Source organism: Jaculus jaculus, chromosome 13 (genome assembly GCF_020740685.1).
Source record: "Jaculus jaculus isolate mJacJac1 chromosome 13, mJacJac1.mat.Y.cur, whole genome shotgun sequence".
NCBI classification, from domain to species: Eukaryota; Metazoa; Chordata; class Mammalia; order Rodentia; family Dipodidae; genus Jaculus; species Jaculus jaculus.
The window spans coordinates 59090487-59109744 of NC_059114.1; the positions used below are offsets into that span (position 1 = coordinate 59090487).

General features: G+C 35.8%; 1 protein-coding gene across 8 annotated transcripts in view; it reads right to left on the reverse strand.

The window, feature by feature from the left end:
• Positions 1-19258, reverse strand: part of Pam (peptidylglycine alpha-amidating monooxygenase) — a 192280-nt gene that overhangs the window by 55133 nt on the left and 117889 nt on the right. For all 8 annotated transcript variants that reach the window (XM_045132249.1, XM_045132247.1, XM_045132246.1 and 5 more), the window contains exons 12-13: positions 15480-15664; positions 13643-13711 (exon numbers count right to left, since the gene is read on the reverse strand). In XM_045132249.1, the coding sequence (XP_044988184.1) occupies positions 13643-13711; positions 15480-15664 (254 nt within the window). The remainder of the gene's footprint in view (positions 1-13642; positions 13712-15479; positions 15665-19258) is intronic.

Consider the following 19258-nt stretch of genomic DNA (forward strand, 5'->3'; position numbering starts at 1 on the left):
AGTAATGCATATGTAATTGCAAGGCACATTCCAATCACTGGCTTTCATAGATAGTTACACTGTTGTGGAAGCTAAGAATTCATCAACTTTCAAAATAAAATAACAAGGATACAACAGAGAGAGCTACTGTAATGTACAAACCCTCTGAAGTTGTCTTTAAGATCTATTAAAAGATAAGCCACAAGATATTAAATGTATTTTTCAAGAAGATCCTATAAAATAAAACAGATATATAAGATATGCATCTATTTGCCAACTGGCAAAATGAAGGTTTTATTATTACTTTGCTGATAGTCTTAGTGTAAGTGGTTCAATTGTTTATTTTAAACAATAAATGAGCAAGTTTCAGAAAAAAATTATTTTAGGATTAAAAAACCCTTAAAAGTCAGTTTGAAACAAAAAAAGATTAAAATAACTGAAAACCATTATTATGATTCATCATTAAATATTATTAATTATATATTATGACTATATTAAAGACCGATCTCATGAAACCAAGTTATTTATAAGCTATAATATGATACAAATCATATCTAAAGAAAGTTCATGAAGTATTTAAATCCACATCATTTATATCTTCACACCATAAATATCAACTGTGTGAATAAAAGACATATATTCACTTCCATGGCAATCCCCAGTTCTTCTACTCTGTTCTAATAGCTGACAATGAAGAAATCATTATTATGTAGAATTGGTTCATTTTAATTACAGTTAAAACACACCATTAGATAACATTTAAAAAATATATTTTCGATGGCTGTTAGGAAAAAAAAATCACAAGTAGTTTAGTTATACAAGCCATTGATGGGTGTATTATTGAGAAACTAGTGCAAGGGAATATGAAGTCTTTCCAAAATGATAGTAACAGCTCCTGTCATGGTTGCAAATAATCTTGGCTTACGAATGCAAAATAGGTCTTCAGTTCTTGCCCATAAAATCAGCTTATCCCAGGTGAAATCTTCAATCAAGAAATAATTACCAAGTAATGGGAATAATTTCTTTAAAATGAACAAAGCAAATTATGACTCAACCAAACTGGTTAGAGTACAGTGGCATTCTGACTTACAGTTAAGAAAATTAATCCATTACTGCTGAATTCTTCTGCCATGCACACAAAGTATAAACAGTTTAATAGGCTGTTTATAATGAGACACATAAAAGATACTATTAAAATATATAACACTATTTTAAAAACAGAAAACAATTAGAAATTTGAACCTATGGTATATTCAGCAAATATTGATGAAGGAGGACAACTTATTTACTATATTCAATTTTTTTTTTTTTCGAGGTAGGGTCTCACTCTGGTCCAGGCTGACCTGGAATTAACTATGTAGTCTCAGGGTGGCCTTGAACTCATGGCGATCCTCCTACCTCTGCCTCCCGAGTGCTGGGATTAAAGGTGCGCGCCATCACGCCCGGCTTCAAAATTTTTTATACATTTAAGTTATCTCTAGGAAAGTGTACATCATAGTGCATGTTGATTTTCATAAAAGAACTTATTTCATATCCATGCTTAGTCATATTCCAAGTACTGCTTCAATCATAGTCAATGATTTTAGAGTGAAACATTCACTACTTGTTAAAATGCCATCCTTTGCTTCTATGGCAGTAGACGTAGTATTTTTTCCTTGTTAATTATATATTGCCATGAAGTTCCATTTACTCCCACAACACTCCCAACACCTTGGTTCTTATTTTATCAAATGCAGAAATGTGGTAGGATCAGTTTGCTATTTGGAAAACACAACTGGAGGAGCAAATAATGTGTTGACAAAATGAGTGCATGTGAATGTGAATGGTAACATTTAAATCTAGTTTGTAATCTGTGTGCTCTCAATAACTACTTCATGGCCAAATGGGCATTTTTGTGTTTAGCAGGGACTATTCACTATTCCCCATTCCCTGAAAGGAAATTTCTCAATTAGTTTTTTAGGCACATGATGAGAACAAACTAAAATAAAAGGAAATGCATGTTAAAACAATGTCCTAACCCATTTCCTCTTTAACTTAATAATTGATATGCTAAGAAAAGGAGAGTTTTAATATCAGAGGCCTGCTATTATTCCATATGAATTTTGAGATTTTTTTTAAGACTCTGTGAAAAATTATGCAGGAATTTTCATTGGCATTGCATTAAATCTGTTTATTGCTTTTGGTAGAACTCCCATTTTCACAATATTAATTCTACCTATCCAGGAACGTGGGAGATCTTTCCACCTTCTCAAGTGCTCCCCAATTTCTTACTTGAGTTTCTTTTTATGCTTCATTATATAGGTCTTCCACATCCTTGGTTAGTGATATTTCAAGGTATTTAATATTTTTTGTTGCTATTGAAAATGAGACACCCTCACCGATTTCTTTCCCTGTATATTTGTCCTTTGCATATAGAAAGGCTACTGATTTTTGTGCATTGATTTTGTATCCCACCACATTACTGAAGGAACTGATCACCTTTAAAAGTTCTGAGATGGAGACTTTTGGGTCACTTATGTACAGGATTATATCATTTGCACATAGGGCTAACTTGACTTCTTCCTTTCCAATTTCAATCTTTTTCTTTCATTCTCCTTATTGCTTATTCTCTTATTGCTTGGGCTACTACTTCTTGTATTATGTTGAAGAGCAGTGGTGAGAGTGGGCATACCTGTCTTGTTCCAAGTCTCATTGGGAACTCCTTGAGTCTTTCCCCATTAAGTATTATTGGGCTTTGGGTGCTTTATATATAGCCTTTATTGTGTTGAGATATAAACCCTACATGCCTATTCTTTCCAGTGTTTTGAGAATAAAGTGGTGTTGTATTTATTCAAAGGCCTTCTCTGCATCGATTGAGATAGTCATGTAGTTCTTATGATTAAGTTTATTTATGTGGTGTATCACACTGACAAATTTCTGTATGTATAACCCTCCCTGTATACCTGGGATGAAGCCTACTTGATCAATGTGGATAATGCTTTTGATGTGCTATAGAATTCAGTTTGTGAAGATTTTATTCAGGATCATTGCATCTATATTCTTCAGGGATACATGCCTATAGTTTTCTTTTCTTGGTGCATCTCTGGTTTTGGTACTACAGTGATGTTAGTTTCATAAAAATAGTTGGGGATGATTCTGTAGTCTCCAATTATGTGAAACAGTTTGGATGATCAGATGTAGAAAAATGAAACTAGACCCACTCATCTCTCCATACACAAAATCAAGTCCAAATGGATTAAAGACCTCAATATAATCCTGAAACTCTTCTCCTACAGGAAGAAAAAAATAGGAGGTTTTATCCATGATACAGGAATGGGGAAAGTCTTCCTGAACAAAACCCCAGTAGTCCAAGAAATTCAGCAAGGGCTGGAGAGATGGCTTACTGGTTAAGCGCTTGCCTGTGAAGCCTAAGGACCCTGTTTCGAGGCTCAGTTCCCCAGGTCCCACATTAGCCAGATGCACAAGGGGGCACATGCGTCTGGAGTTCGTTTGCAGAGGCTGGAAGCCCTGGCGCACCCATTCTCTCTCTCCCCCTCTATCTGTCTTTCTCTCTGTGTCTGTCTCTCTCAAATAATAAATAAATAAATGAATAAATAAAGGTGTAAAGAAATTAAGCAAGCATTCATACAATGTGATCTCATGAAGCTAAAAATATTTTGCACAGACAAACACACCATAAGCAGAGATTACCCAATGCATGGGATAAAATCTTTGCTTGCTGTACCACTGATAGAAACCTAATATCTAGAATCTCTAAAAAACTAAACAATAAACAAATCAAACAATCCACTACAAAAGTGGGGCAGAGAACTGCATAGGGTGTTTTCAGAGGAAGAACTACAAATGGCTAACAAACACTTAAGTAAATGTTCAACATCCCTAACCATTAGGGAAATGCCAATTAAAACAACAGTGAGATTCCACCTTACCCCAGTAAGAACAGAAAACATTAAACAATCAAATGAAGGAAGTTAATAGGTGTAGGCCCTCTTGTAGCCCAAGATTGTTGGGAGCTTGTTCCTGGAGAGCTCAGGCAATCACACCTCACCAGGGCCCCAGCTGAAATGATTGAGTAGTTGTGAAAATGAGCAAGAGTGCTGCTTTCTTGGTGAACCTGGTACCAGCACAAGGGTGAAAAAGGTAGACACAGAGAACACTCAACTTCTACCAAACCAGATATCCAGAGAAACAGAGGTTCCCAAGACCTCATCACTGAAGTAGACCTAAATGAACCCAACATGGCTCAGGAAAATTCATGGACGAGGGGGCAGAAAGATTGTTGGAGCCACAGGTTGGGACATTATGCACAGAGACATTTCCTCTTCCTCATAACTGATGGCTATCCCCAGAATGCATGACCCCCAATCCTCAATGAGGAGGGTCCCTTTGGAGGGGGGGACAGGATAGGGAGGAGGCTAATAATGAAACCAACATGGCTGTGTACCACTGAGTATGTACATAACTAATAAATAAAAAAATCACATGAGAACATGTGTTGGTGAGGATGTGGAGAAATAAGAATCCTCATCCACTGTTGGTGGGAATGTAAACTTGCATAACAATGATGGAAATCAATTTGGAGATTCCTGAAAAGGATGAACATAGAGCTACCACAGATCCAGTTATTTCCTTACTGAGCATTTATGCTAAATGCTCCATACATCAATACAGAGACAATTGATCAACCATGTTTATAGCTGCTTAATTAATTATAGCTAAAAACTGGAATCAACCCAGATGCCCATCATGAGATGAGTGGATAATGAAGTTGTGGTACATTTACACAATGGAATTCTACTCAGCATCAAGGAAAAAAATGATACAATGAAATTTGTGGAAAAATTGATAGACTTGGAACAGATCATTCTCAGTGAATGTACAAAATCTCAGGAAGACAAAAGCCACAGAGTATCACTTATCTGTGGTTCCAACCTAGACCTGCTCAAGTTTTTGGAGTACCTGAAAGGCAACCTAAGGCCAAGACAATAGAGATGGGAGGGCTTTGCGTGAGGGAAAATGGAGGAGGGGATAAAAACCACAAAATAAAATCCAAAATGAGCAGATACCATAGAAACCTTTATCCTTGGAGATAGCCTAAAAGATATAACCCTCAAAATGAATAAGAGGGGAGCACCTAAAAAGTAAGGCTCTCATGAGTTTGGGATGAAGCCTAAGCTTAAAAGAAAAAAAAAAGTCTCTGACCTGTAACTCCCAGTACCAAAGATTAGTTGCTACCCACATTGAGCTGTTGATTGGAGAGACCTACAAGGTCCCCAAATCAAGAAAGCTTTCCAGCAAATTTCTTGATAGCCTGACTGAGGCAAAAGCTAAGAATTGTGAAGACCCTGTTGTGAAGACACCATATGCTGCTGACACAGAGCACAGAAAGACCTGGCTGGAATTCAGAAGAAAGCCAGTTCTAAGACAGCGTGTCTAAGGCTGGAAAGCACTACATGAGCTACTGGGGCAAAATGGCCAACAATGATCTGAGCAACCAGAACTTTAACCTACTCAGAGATAAATGTCCTGATATGGGGTATATGCCAGTCCAATAGTGGCACACAGCCTCAGTGGGTAACTAATGGCATTCTGATTGGTTAAGAGATCCACTCAGTGTAAAGGAATCCATATCTGGAATGGGAGACCAGAGTACTACAGAGACAAAGAATATGTTCTCCAGTGTCAAGCTCTCACAAGTCTTTGGCTAAAAGAGGGATTATATACATCCAATTCTCCCTAAATTAATGCTTTTCCCATTTAAACTATGTTGACTTCACTGTTGGAGAATCTGTTCTTCTTTTTCAGAAAGTAGCGAGGTGAAAAACTACCCTTAACACTTCAGCCAAGCCACAGCTGAAACCACAGAAGAATATGGAGACAAGCAAGAGTACTGCTTCCATGTTGTTCTTAATAATCAGTGCCAGGGTGGAGGAGACAGACCCCAAGGATTCTCAACACCTACTACAGCAAGATCCAGAGGCTCCTAAGAGATCATCACTGAAGTAGACTTAAATCTCATCCACCACAGCTCAGGGAATTTTGCAGGAGAGTGGTTGGAAAGAGTGGAAGAGCCACAGGTTGAGACATCATGTTAAGAGGCATTCCCTCCCCTCCAAAATAAATTACTACTACTTCCACAACACATAAAGTGCAGCCCCATGAGGAATACCTGAAACTCCACTGAGGAGTGTCCCAATGGAATGGAGGCATGGAGAGGGCAAAGAGGGCAGCAACACGTGATGCATCCATATGAAACTTCTTGTTATAATAAAATTATATATATGTATATATATATGGAGAGAGAGAGAGAATTTTGCAAAAGGAAAAAAGAAGTGGTGGATAATGCTGTGCTAGAAGACATAGATTATTGTTAGCAAAATTTTAGTGCTTGCACTGGAATACCTTCTAGTGAGTTGTTGGTCAGGGAGATTCCTGATGGTACCCAAATATTACAAACTATTGCCAAGGCTCTTGGTTGCTCATCAGAACCACATGGTAAGAGCCTATTCCTGAAGACTCCACAAGCTTCGGCAGCAAGTTACTTAGAAATCAAGCTGGAGCTGGGTTAGAAGTCCCCTCCCTTGTTGACTAGCTCTCATGATACTGGAAGTAGCTATTCAGCCTGTTTGAAGAAAAGTCATCAACAGTAAGCCAGTAGTGTACCCTGCAAGCTTTATGGCTGCCCAGCCAGGACAAATATACCAATTGGGGCAGCAGTTTCATTTCTGTTATGGGAGAACCAACTGTTCTCTGGACTTGAGCCCTGCTCCATGGGGAAAAAAAAAAATCTGCCTGACACTGAAAACCTAATTAAACATTTATGGCTGGGGAGGTCATAAGTCCTAAGTGGGAAATTCTTCTATATAAATTCCCCTAAGGGGGAAATTACTACTTTTGTCTGACTAAACAGATATATTATATCCATCAAACTACCCTCTCAATATTTATATTTATGCCCATATATTAAGGCTATCTTACTTTGGTTAGAGACATTTCTCTTTTCAGATGGTGGTAACCACTGACGTGACTTAAAACTTATCAAAGTCCTGATAAGCAGTGGCTGTGGAGTGTTCAGCACTAAATAAGGCATCTCTAATCCCACATTACAAGGATCAGGGACCATTTTAGAAGAGGTGGTGTAAAGAATGTAAGGGACAAAGAAATGGGAAGAGTTCTTTGCAATGCTGCCTTCCAGGCACAAAGTGGCATTGGCACTCATGGCTAATGCTATCTACAGAAGACCTGCATAACAAGAGGGAACAAAATTATGATGTCAAAATAGAGGAGACTAGTTGGAAAGAAGGAATTACATGGTGAGGGATAGGAGAGTGGGGAAAGAGGATTGTGGAAGGGGTCTACAATGGTGGTGTATTGATTTTACATTTATAGAGGTTGTCAATAAAAAGTTAAAAAAATGGCCTATGAAGCCAGATATGGTAGTTCATGGTTCATACTTGTAAGCTCATTCCTAAGCAGGTGAAGGCTGTAGGCTCAGAGTTTCAGGCCTGCCTGGGCTACAGTGTGGGGACATCTCAAAAAACATAAGGATAAAAGTCTCAAAAGAGAAAATCTGCCTTATGATAGGCTTTGTAAATAAAATGCTTTAAATTATCAGTTAAAAACAAACAGTGCCTTTAACTTTCAGAAAAATGTACAATGTTAATGGTGTAGATGTTTTACCTTTAAAAATGATCACAAACCTACTGGTAACTTTGTGGAATAAAAATCCATCCCCCATAGGAACCACTAGTACTTTATTACAGAAAACCACCAGCTCTCATTCCATCTCTCTGCTTTTTATAGCACAGCAATAGTCAACTGGCTAGCTTTTGACTGTTTAGCCACTAACAAAATATGTCACATAACCAAACTAATGAGATCACAGCCATGGAGCACAATTGATTAATGAGAGGCATGTGAGGAATGGGAAAACAAAAGCATCTTTTAAAGACATTGATATTCTGCCAGGCATGGTGGCGCATGCCTTTAATCCCAGCACTTAGGAGGCAGAGGTAGGAGGATCGCCATGAGTTTGAAGTCACTCTGAGACTACATAGTGAGTTCCAGGTCAGTCTGTGCTAGAGCGAGACCCTACCTCAACAAAAGACATTAATATTCTGTTTTATGACTTATAACTGACTTTCCCTTTTGTATATTGATTGTTTACTTATTATTAACCCACACCTTTATTACCTAGCTTTTGAAAAATAAACACATGGTCATGATGCCCAGTTCAAGAAGCATAACTGAAGAAAATTTTATATTGTTTTCTTTGTACAGGACCCATGTTATGGAAATCCAAACACATAGGATTTTCTTTTACTTAAGAAAATAAAAATATAGATATGAGAATATAAAATAGAGTAAAATATACAGTAGGAAAAAAGAAGGTTTTTGCACTTACATGCACAGAGATCTTTATCAGAAAACACAGCCATGTGATAAATGATTGCTCACATCTGCCTATTTTGTTATTAGGAAAGCAATTCTAAACAGCATTCAGTCAGCTTCCCAGGGCCCTAGGGGTATTCAGAGTTGTGTTTGATAGATGAGTTCAATAAATAAAGACTTGTGAGCAGCTCATAAATCATAACGTACTGATAAATGTTAGCAAATTGGAGTACATATATGAATTATATCTTAAAACCTCAGTCCTGGTGATATTAACAGTCCTTGGTATTAACTGAGGAGATGATGATAATAAAATAATTGTACTATTTTTAGGGGATCAAGGGAATTTCTCATTTGAACAAAGCAAAAAAATACAAATACTTCATCCCATTTTGTTTTAGTCCTTCCATGAATTATTTAGTAATTCTTACTTCAGGTAGCTTTTATAGTATGTGATTGTGGCTTCAACCTGCAACTGTGTTCCTTGATTCTGCTTATTTGATAAAACATGCCAATGGTAATTCATTTTTGTTAGCATAAAATCACTGTGAAATTATTCTGTTTCACAGAAGGTGCCTGACGACCTTTAACTATCTGGGGTCATAGAGTGTTTTCCCTTTACAAATTGTATTTTTGTCATATTCTCTTCCCTGCCTTGGGAATATAGCAGCTCATGCTGACCTTTGAGTAGAAAGATTGATTCTTTGGGGGCACAAAGACAACAATGAGAAGGGTTTAGAGCAAACTGAATAAAACATGTTAAAGATCCTTTTTGCACAAAGCACCCATAGAATAATGCACAATTATAAGAACATCCTGCCATTGCAGATTTGGGCTTTCAATTCTGTTTAGGATGTTTGAAGAGTTTGAGCCATCCTACTACAATCAACATAAATTTCAACACTACATTCATATGCTGAATTTTAAAAAGAGACATTAAAATCCAGAATGTCTAAATATACTTGCATATATTTTTGCTTGCAGCAGGCAAATCTCTTAGTTGCTGCCCATATTCCTTGTGTAAGTAATATTGTCAGAAAGCTTACATGTATGTTTCGTCTAGTAAACATATATACATCATAGTATACAAAGAATAAAATTTTACAGAATGTGCATTAATTTTCTAAAAATGCCAACTCATGTATCAGGTCTGAAAGATCAAAATGCCACCTACTTCTTCATATACGCTTCTAGGATTCCTGGTCTCCACCCAGAACCACAGTCTAGTTAGATTTATTACTTGATTTATCACACATATTACCTATATGGGTAATCCTTCACTGCTTAATTTCTTATACTCATATAGCAATCATCCTTTATTTACAATGACTTTAATGTGTGTTAACATTCCTGTTTTCAATATCCATTTGTTTTTCTACATAATCAGTTTGTTCACAGATAAGCTCACATGTATAGAAATAGGTTGTTTTAAAATCATTAGAAATATATGTAGTTAATGCAGCCATTAAAGCTTGCTTTTGTAGGATGGAGATGTAGCTCAGTGGTAGAATATTTGCATGGTGCGGTTTTAATCCCTTGCATGGAGAAAAGAAAGAAAATCATACTTGCCAACAACTTTTACTATTGTAGTCACTAGTTAAAATATAATGTCTTAAAAAGAAGTCAAAGAACTATACATACATTATGATCTAAATATTATCAATACACATACACACATAATACACAGTTTATATGAAGGTATACACATACATTTCTGGGGCTATAATTTTTTGCTTATTAGTACATTATATATAGTTATCTTCTACAATGAATATTTAAAACACAGTTGAAATAGCATCATTTTAAAAATTCTTGCAGCCTTACTTAAAAACCTCATTAAAATGTTTCCAATTTTTGCATGTTCTAAGACAACTCAAAGGCAAAAAATATCAAATAATAATGCTTCTTTACTGTATTGGGAATTATGTCATTTAAAATAGAGTCTGAGATATATTTGTCAAAGATGCCATGGAAGGTCAATGCATTTGTGAGTAAGCCCAGGCCAGAGCAAGAGTATATGGCTTGATAATACTCAGGTGTCTATTTCTTTTTAATATATTTTATTTATTTATTTATTTATGTATTTGAGATGGGAGAGAGAGAGGGAGAAAGGGAGTGAGAGAGAGAAAGAGAGATAGAGAGAGAGAGGCATACCAGGGCTTCCATCCACTGCAAACAAACTCCATATGCATACATTCCCTTGTGCATCTGGCTTATGTGCATGCTGGAGAGTCAAACTGGGATCCTTTGGCTTTGTAAGCAAACGTCTTAATCGCTAAGCCATCTTTCCAGCCCTGTTGGGTATCTTTTTCAAACTTTAAGTTGATCATAGCCAAGGCAAATATTATGGCAATATTTTAATAGTTATCCATTTTAGTAATGAGAATTTCAAAGAAAAGCAGCCAAATATTAGATAAACCAGTATTAAAAGGATCATAAGACTTAAATCAACTTTTAAAATAAATATTTTAATTACTTATTTTGAGAGACAGAGGGGCAGGTAGAAAGAAAAAAGAGTATGGGCATGCCAGGGCCTCAAGTCACTGCAAATGAACTCCAGGTGGTTGAGCCACCTTGTGCATCTGGCTTACGTGGGTACTGGAAAATTGAATCTGTGTCCTTAGGCTTTGCAGGCAAATGCCTTAACCACTGTTTTTTGTCCTGACATTTATTTATTTTTGTTTATGGAATATGATTATTTTCCCTGTATTTCTGCTACCATAGTAAAAGTAGTCCCTTCTTCCTAAAGTAGTATTTATTACATAACTCTTTTACCAGCTCTCAAATCAATTAAATATATATATATATATACATATATATATATATATACACATATACATATATGCATATATACATAGATATGTGCATATATTCTTTCTATCTATATATATAGGCATATACTTTTATGTCGGAATACAAGACCCTGATATTGTAAGCCTTTTTTCTTGATAGCTATTATATTTATTATCATATTTTGACATATTCTGTGGAACTCACATAGATGATAAGTTATTTTGTAGATAGCACCACAAAATTATTTCATAGCTATTGTTTGTTGAATGAAAAAAATGTTAAAAAGATTACCATAATTTGAAAGAATACAATTTAGGCTTAAACAACAAAATAAGGCAATGAGATTGAGTGTTTTGAAATTTAAGACACATGGACAAATTTGTTTGAATAATTGGAATCCTACTATTAGCTATTTGGCCAGCATAATGTCTCAGAGACTGAAATGGAAAATGTGTGCAAACAAATGCCTGTTATAAGAATAGAATAGTCTTTCAGGAATGAGTACATTTGTCCTGTGTGTTTTAATGAGATAAATTAATCTCATTAATGTATCAAATTAACTGCTTATATATTTCTACATTTCTCTTTAAATTTTAGGCTGTTGGTCTCTAGTGGCCAGTAGGTTAACTCACAGATCCCAAAGGCTATTCAGTGGCTTTAGTGAGGCAATGCTCTCACATAATACAAGAAATGATTTTTGATGCATATATTCATTTCAACATGAGCACCATATTTTATTTTCTACTATATTAAAAATTTAGTCAAAATTTTTGCCTTTCTAAGTTACAATAATTGCTTTGTACCATTTTTTTTTTTTTTTTTTTGGTTTTTCGAGGTAGGGTCTCACTCTGGTCCAGGCTTTGTACCATTTTTATTTCTAAATAAAAGAGAACAGAAACTGTAGAAAAACAATTCCATATCTTTGCTCAGAATTCTCTGAAAGCAACAAGTGTCTGATTATATTGAAACTTCTGTAGACACCATGGAATACAAAATGGTTAACGTACTGCAAAACGTGAAAGTATTTTAATAGTCTTAAAATATGACACTTTCTAGATCCTACTGATTGTAAACAAAAGATTCAGCCCAGTATTTACAATTGCTTCACTTATCAAACTGAGTTTCTCACTGTTCAGCAATGTCAGTATCTCTCTTGACCAATTCAAGTAACTCCACAAAGATGTCCAGACTGAGTTTCCATATCTACAAAATAGTGGCCTCATTTCAAACTATACCATATATTTTGGGATTTGAAAATGAATTTTAAAATTGCTTAAATAATTTCAAAGACAACTATCAAAATAAATCCTGTGAGTCTGGACAAAGTCCATTACAAATACACTAAACATTGTTAGTACTACTACAGTTAAGCTACTGTGGTCAATATCCTAACACATCCATAAACAAGAATGATAAATTAAGTTATTTTAAATTGTACTCCTTATTACTTTGGTGAAAAAAAAAACCCTCTCTAGTTTTGATTTATACAGAAACAGAAATAACTTTAAGCTAAGAAGCATGTTTGAAATAGGTATTTTATTTGAGTAGGATGTTACAGAACAAACTCCATTTAATTTAACATACTATGCTTAACTTAAAGTCTATAGATTATAATTTACTTTGATGCTCAATTCAGAGATGTTTCCCTTTCAAAATTTTAAATTTTTTTATTGTTGAATTATAATTACCTTTGACCTAATATAATACATTTTGAAGAATTTTAGTAGTAGATGACATTGTCTGAGAAATAGAAAACTCAGATAAATTTTCAATAGAAAATTCTCATTTCTTGTATCCCTTATGTTGTCAGGCTTACAATAATATAACAATGTTTGAAAATATTTTATTTAGGTCAAAATGATTTGATAGAATGCTGTATTCCAGCACTTACCGTCAAGCACTATATCCCAAACAACCTTTAACAGACAAGAATTCCAGAGAATTTTCATTGCCGGAATATAGTGATGTAATATCACCAAACATTCCCACTCACAACAGGAAACAACTTATCATATGATAATATAACACAAAACTAAAGACAGAGCAGAAGGACTCACACAGACATGATGCAGGTTCAGCTCTCAGTTTCCTTTGCTTGAAAGATAAATGTACTTATTAAATATACCATACATGGTAAACATGAATTTACATGTTGTGGTTTATATTATATTTTAAAAGAAGCCCAGTGATTGATTATCATCATAATTTGCACTCATACATGCCATATATAAAAGAAACAACATTAAATTAACTGAAAGATAGAAAAACCTAACAAGAATAAAATAATCTAATGAATTATGCTTTTGAGATCAGGGACAATAATTGACCATTTCCTCATGACCTGTTCATTTACATAAATATGCCAATATAGTATGAGGCTGATACATACAGGCTTTAGATATTTGACTAACTTTAAAATTGGATTGCATAGTTGGATAATATTGTCTGCAGACCTGGTTATAGAAATCGGCACACATACCTTGGTCTAACACTTCTTCTTCCCGTTTTGGTGGCTGTACTAAGGCAGTCTTATCTTTGTTTTCTGTTTCTGTAAATGACCAAAGAAACTAAGCATAAGTGTTCAGAATATATTAAACACTATAATAGTTTATGAAATTTTGTACCATAAATACAGAAACATTAGTCAGGATCTTTCATGAATTATGGCTTTAAGAATTTTTATAATAGCAGTACTCTAAGTCACAACCTTCTCCCATTCCCAGCATAACTAGCAATTATCAGGATTTTAACAAATTAATTAAGTCAATTATAGCTATGTTTTGGTAAAATATATAGAAAATTTTAATATGTTTTAATAAACTACTCATATTTGTTTTTATAAATTTTACTTAATATTTTAAGGTACCTTAAGGACAATGTGGGACATATTTTATAAATAGGAGCATCTTAATAAATAATGTAATTGTTATGCTATCTTCTCTCATAAATTCCCTTTTTAAAAAGTTATTTATTTATTTATTTTGAGAGTGACAGACAAAGAGAGAAAGAGGCAGACAGAGATAGATAGAGAATGGGCACGCCAGGGCCTCCAGCCACATGCACCCCCTTGTGCATCTGGCTAATGTGGGTCCTGGGGAATCAAGCCTCAAACCGGGGTCCTTAGGCTTCATAGGCAAGCGCTTAACCACTAAGCCATCTCTCCAGCCCTCATAAATTCCCTTTTCAGGCTGCTTTCCCTGCTAGCCAGAGAATCATCTCTATGGACATGGCAGTAGACAGAAAGGAGACTCAAATTCATCATTGTAGAAAATAATAAGTTACAGACAGCTCAACCCTAAAGGAGAGTTCTACAGTGCCCTTTCAGGGCTAAGGGAACATGGTGAAAGGGGAGGGGGCAGAAGGAATGTGAGATCCCCAGGGTTGGAAGTAATACTTTGGAGCACTGTCCTTCTGACATGAACTGATTGGTTCATTCATGACTGCACAGTGGCTATTCACACCCCTAAAAGATTAGTACAATTCTGAGCTTACCAACACTTTGACCTGGAGAATGGAGGAAGACAAAAGGAAAGAGACAATTAAACAGAGAAAAGACTATCTTGAAAGAAGATGGTTGAGGAGGAAGGAGATGTGATCAAATTACTATATGTTCATATAGTAAAGTTATCAGTAACAAAATCCAGAACAAAACAAAACAAGAAGCTGCTCTGACATTTTATGGTTGGACTTAAACAAAAACCCTTAAGGTGTCAGTCGATGGTATGCAGTAAGTCAGGGCATGAGTTGCAATCTTAAACTAAAGGACTGACAGTCAATATGAGCATTTTTGCAGATGAATTATATGTTAAAGCCCATTTTGAAAGTGAGACCTAAAAACGCTAAGACGAGTAATATCAAGAATTACTCTTGGGTTGAAAAGGTCCATTCAGCAGATAATTAGGACATGGTTAGAGTTAACCATTTTCACTGGCAAGTTGTAACACATTTCAGAATATGGTGTAATTTGCAAATTCAGAAATCATGGAATCTATTCTATCTATGGGAATAATTAGATACTTTTTTAAAATTAAAAAAAATGCGAAGTAAATCAAAAAGGACTACATCTGTAGAATTGGTCCCCAGACTAATATTTTCAGCAGTGGTTGAGACTTTTCTTTCACAGTTTTGATGGCAAGGTATCAAGGAGGGGAGATAGTTTACGAAAGAGAGATTGAGGAAATAAGAATACACACACATATGTGACTTTATGACTAAAGGGATGCAAATGATTTTAAATTTATTATATATTCAGGAGAGACACAAAAGTACCTAAAATACAAAACCATATGGTGCTTGCTGTTCACTGCCAAGCTCACCTTTGTGATGCCCATGCATCATAACCATATCAGACTTTACAGGGATGGGAATGTTGGCCTCTGGTGGTATAGATCGGAACATGTCTGGAACCACATTTTGTGTGCAGGTCATGAAAGAGACTGCGTGCTTCGCCTCCATGTAATACATAATGTACAAATTACACATTTCATCACTAGATGTGCCGCTGCAGGAGAAAATTAGACATAGAGACTCAGCCATTCACATAAAACATAATATCCGAGCAAGGAAAATGCAACTGCCAGGTTGGCCAGCAATGGATTCAAGGGTGAAAATACCATGCATTTATCTTATAGTTTTCATTTAAACCCATCCATTTCCAACACCAATGACACATCGTAAAAGATGTATTTCCATGCAACAGTGGAACAGGGGTTTGTGGTTACTCGACGAATACTGCCCAACATCACAGATGTTACTTCTTTCCTACATCATTTGTTGATTTCTTGACCATGTTCTAAAACCCATAAATCAGGAATTGATCTTTTTTTCCTATAACTTATCTTATTTACTTACCAGGGGTTAAACTTAATATATATCAACAGAAATATCAAATATGATTTACAAGTCCACTTGACACCAAGAGTCTAGAAACTTGTTTTGGTTCACTACCTTTTCATGGTATGACACATCTCACCATGTGTCACACTGAAACTGCAACATTGTAACCTTGGTATTTGACATTCCAATAGACTGCTGTGGCAGAGTTAAGATCATTAAAGGGGTTTTTACACTGAGGATTTGACTGAGGGAGCACAATACAGCTGAATGACAATGTTAAAAGTAGATTTTAAAACAATGAAAGACATTTTGAAGTAAAAAAAAATAAAAAAAATGTAGTAGTTTACAAAGTGTTCTCATCTCTTCAATCCTCACTGGTTGCTATGCTATGCTACGCAATGCTCATTGGTGTTTTGATCTCTTTATGGTCACTAAGTAGGAATTATTTGCATATGCCTTCAGATGAAATGTGCAAACAAACTCTTTCTAGAAAAAGAACATTTACTTTTGGTTATGGGTTTTGATAACTTTTAGTAAGCCTATATGAATCCAAAACAAGCTACAAAGAGGAGTACATCCATGTTGATACAGAAGTTCATCCATGTTGATTTTTCCCAAAGTCGTGTGACATTTACTTCCTCTGCATAGAAAGAGTAATAACACCAGCAAGGAAAATTTAAAAAAAACGTCTTTTCTACATAGGGCTGTGATTCCTATAAGTTCTGAAATGATATAGTCCCTAGGAGACCTCAGGAATAAGTGCTTGCCACCAGAAGTTCTGTTTATGTTTTTTATACATCACTTGGCTCCTCATTCAGAATCTGACAAATGTCACTGTAATTGCCTCTCCTGAATTAAAAGCAAACATTGAATGCAGTCTCAAACACCTGTTCACCACATACCCCTTTAGGGTGTCAAAACACATTGCTAACTTCACATTTTAACAGGTTTAAAGTTGGTCAGAAATCTGTGTGCTCTAAATGGAATGGTTGATGCCAATATAAGAAAACAGTCTTCCACCACATTATTTCCCCCTTCCTGTTCAAAAAGAAGCATATGTAGACAGGGATAAAGGAAGGAAAAGGAAGGTCACACATGGGTCTAGTTCAGATCACTAGGTCATCCACAGGGAAAACAAAGTCACCATTTAAGTATCGTAAGTTAATGCAAGAAAAATTAACAAATAATAATTCCTGAAGTCTTCAATGAACCCACAGCCAAATCCCTTCTATTTTATCTGTGTAAGCATCAGTGCTCATCTTTTCACTTGGGAAAGTATGCGTACAAATGTAGGTAATACAGCCAATATCCTCACTTTTTTCCTTATTTCTAAAAACAAAAACAAAAACACAACAACAACAACAATAACAAAAAACCTAAGCTAAACAATGTAAGTATAACTGCTGGTTTAAATGGTTCTTGGGCCAGTAGAGTTCCTGCTGCACAACTGGAATAATTGAAGTGAGTTACCATGACTTGTTTACACATAAACAATGAAAGACATTTTGAAGTAAAAAAAATAAAAAAAAATATGTAGTAGTTTACAAAGTGTTCTCATCTCTTCAATCCTCACTGGTTGCTATGCTATGCTACGCAATGCTCATTGGTGTTTTGATCTCTTTATGGTCACTAAGTAGGAATTATTTGCATATGCCTTCAGATGAAATGTGCAAGAATTCTAGATGAGAAAAGATTTCTAGATGAGAAAAGATGAGAAAAGAATTCTAGAATTCTATTTTTTTTTCTAGAGCAATATTTCCAATATTAGTTGACAATGAAACTTTGGTTCTTGAAATACTTGTAAATAAGCCAAGAAAAATGTACACAATAACTAAACATGAAAATACATAATTTAGGTAGAATTTTCCATTGCTGGAGCTACTGGAAGGAGTGCCCACAATAGGCGCTTTGTCTTAGCTGAATCTGACCAGGCTTTTTTTGTGTTATTACAAGTTCCAGAACATAATCTGTAATAAAAGTTGTATGATGATACATAGGACTTACTCTTACATATGTGCAAATGCAATCCTAGTATTTTTTAGGAATGACTGACCCAAAGGGCCACTTATTGTGGTAGTTTGAGTCTAAGATGTTCTTAATAGCTTTATGTGTTTGTGATTAAGCCTCCTGACCTTCAGGCAGTAGAGACTTGCTAAAGGAGGTTTGTCACTAGGAGCTGCTTTGGGAGTTTACAGCCCAGTCTCTGTGCCAGTGCTGGGCTTTCGCTTGCTGCTTCCTCCCAGCTGATGTGCAAGATGTGACACCCAGTTGCCTGCTCTGTCATACTTTTTTCACCATGATTAAACTTTTCTTACAACTGGAAGGTAAAACAGAATCTTTCCTTCCATAAGCTGCTCCTGGTCTGGTGTTCCAGCAATGAGAAGGTTAACTGCTACACTAATATGGAGTGGTTTGGAGACACATGTAAAAATATATTGTTATTTTTGTGAATCATGAATTATGTACACTATACGTATGTTCTATAGCTACACAAAACTATCTAAATGTGTGTACATAGATATGAGTATAGATTTGTGTCGGTAATTATGTTTGCCTATATCGTATGTCTATTAATATTTTCTCCAACTATTCATCCACCCATCCATCCATCCACCCGCTTATCTCAATAGATAGTTGAATTTTTTTTAATAAAAAAAATCTGCTGGGGAGTATGTGGGCAGGCACCGCAGTCTAGAGTGAGTAGGCTAGACCCATTTCTGAACTCCTCTCACCTCCCAGGTCTGAGTTGTCTGCACTGGTCTGTGTGCTAGAATGCTCACCACAAAGTAGGGCAGATTCCTATTCCCTTGCTCCTTCTACTCTCCTGGTCCAGGTTGGACCCATTGTTCCCTGCTTGGGGAGGCCTGATCCCTGTGTGAGCTGTGGAATGAGGCCTTTTGTTCTGGTATCCAGACTTGCCACTAGGTACCAACAACCCTGTCCACCTGAGTCAGAGTGTAAACAGGCCAAAGGACAAAACCTTGTTTCCTCCTCAATAAAATAGAGATTCTTCCTAAAATGGGTATACAGAAAAGCCAAAGATATCTCTCAAAAGAGAGGTCCATCCAGATACAAGAAGTCCACAGAACACCAAACAGACAGGACCAAAGAAGAAACTCTCTAAGACACATCATAGTTAAAACTCTCAACAATGAAAACAAAGAGCGAGTGTTCAAAGCAGCAAGAGAGAAGTAATTCAGAACATACAAAGGCAATCCCATCAGATTTCTCAATGGAAACCCTGAAAGCCAGAAGGGTC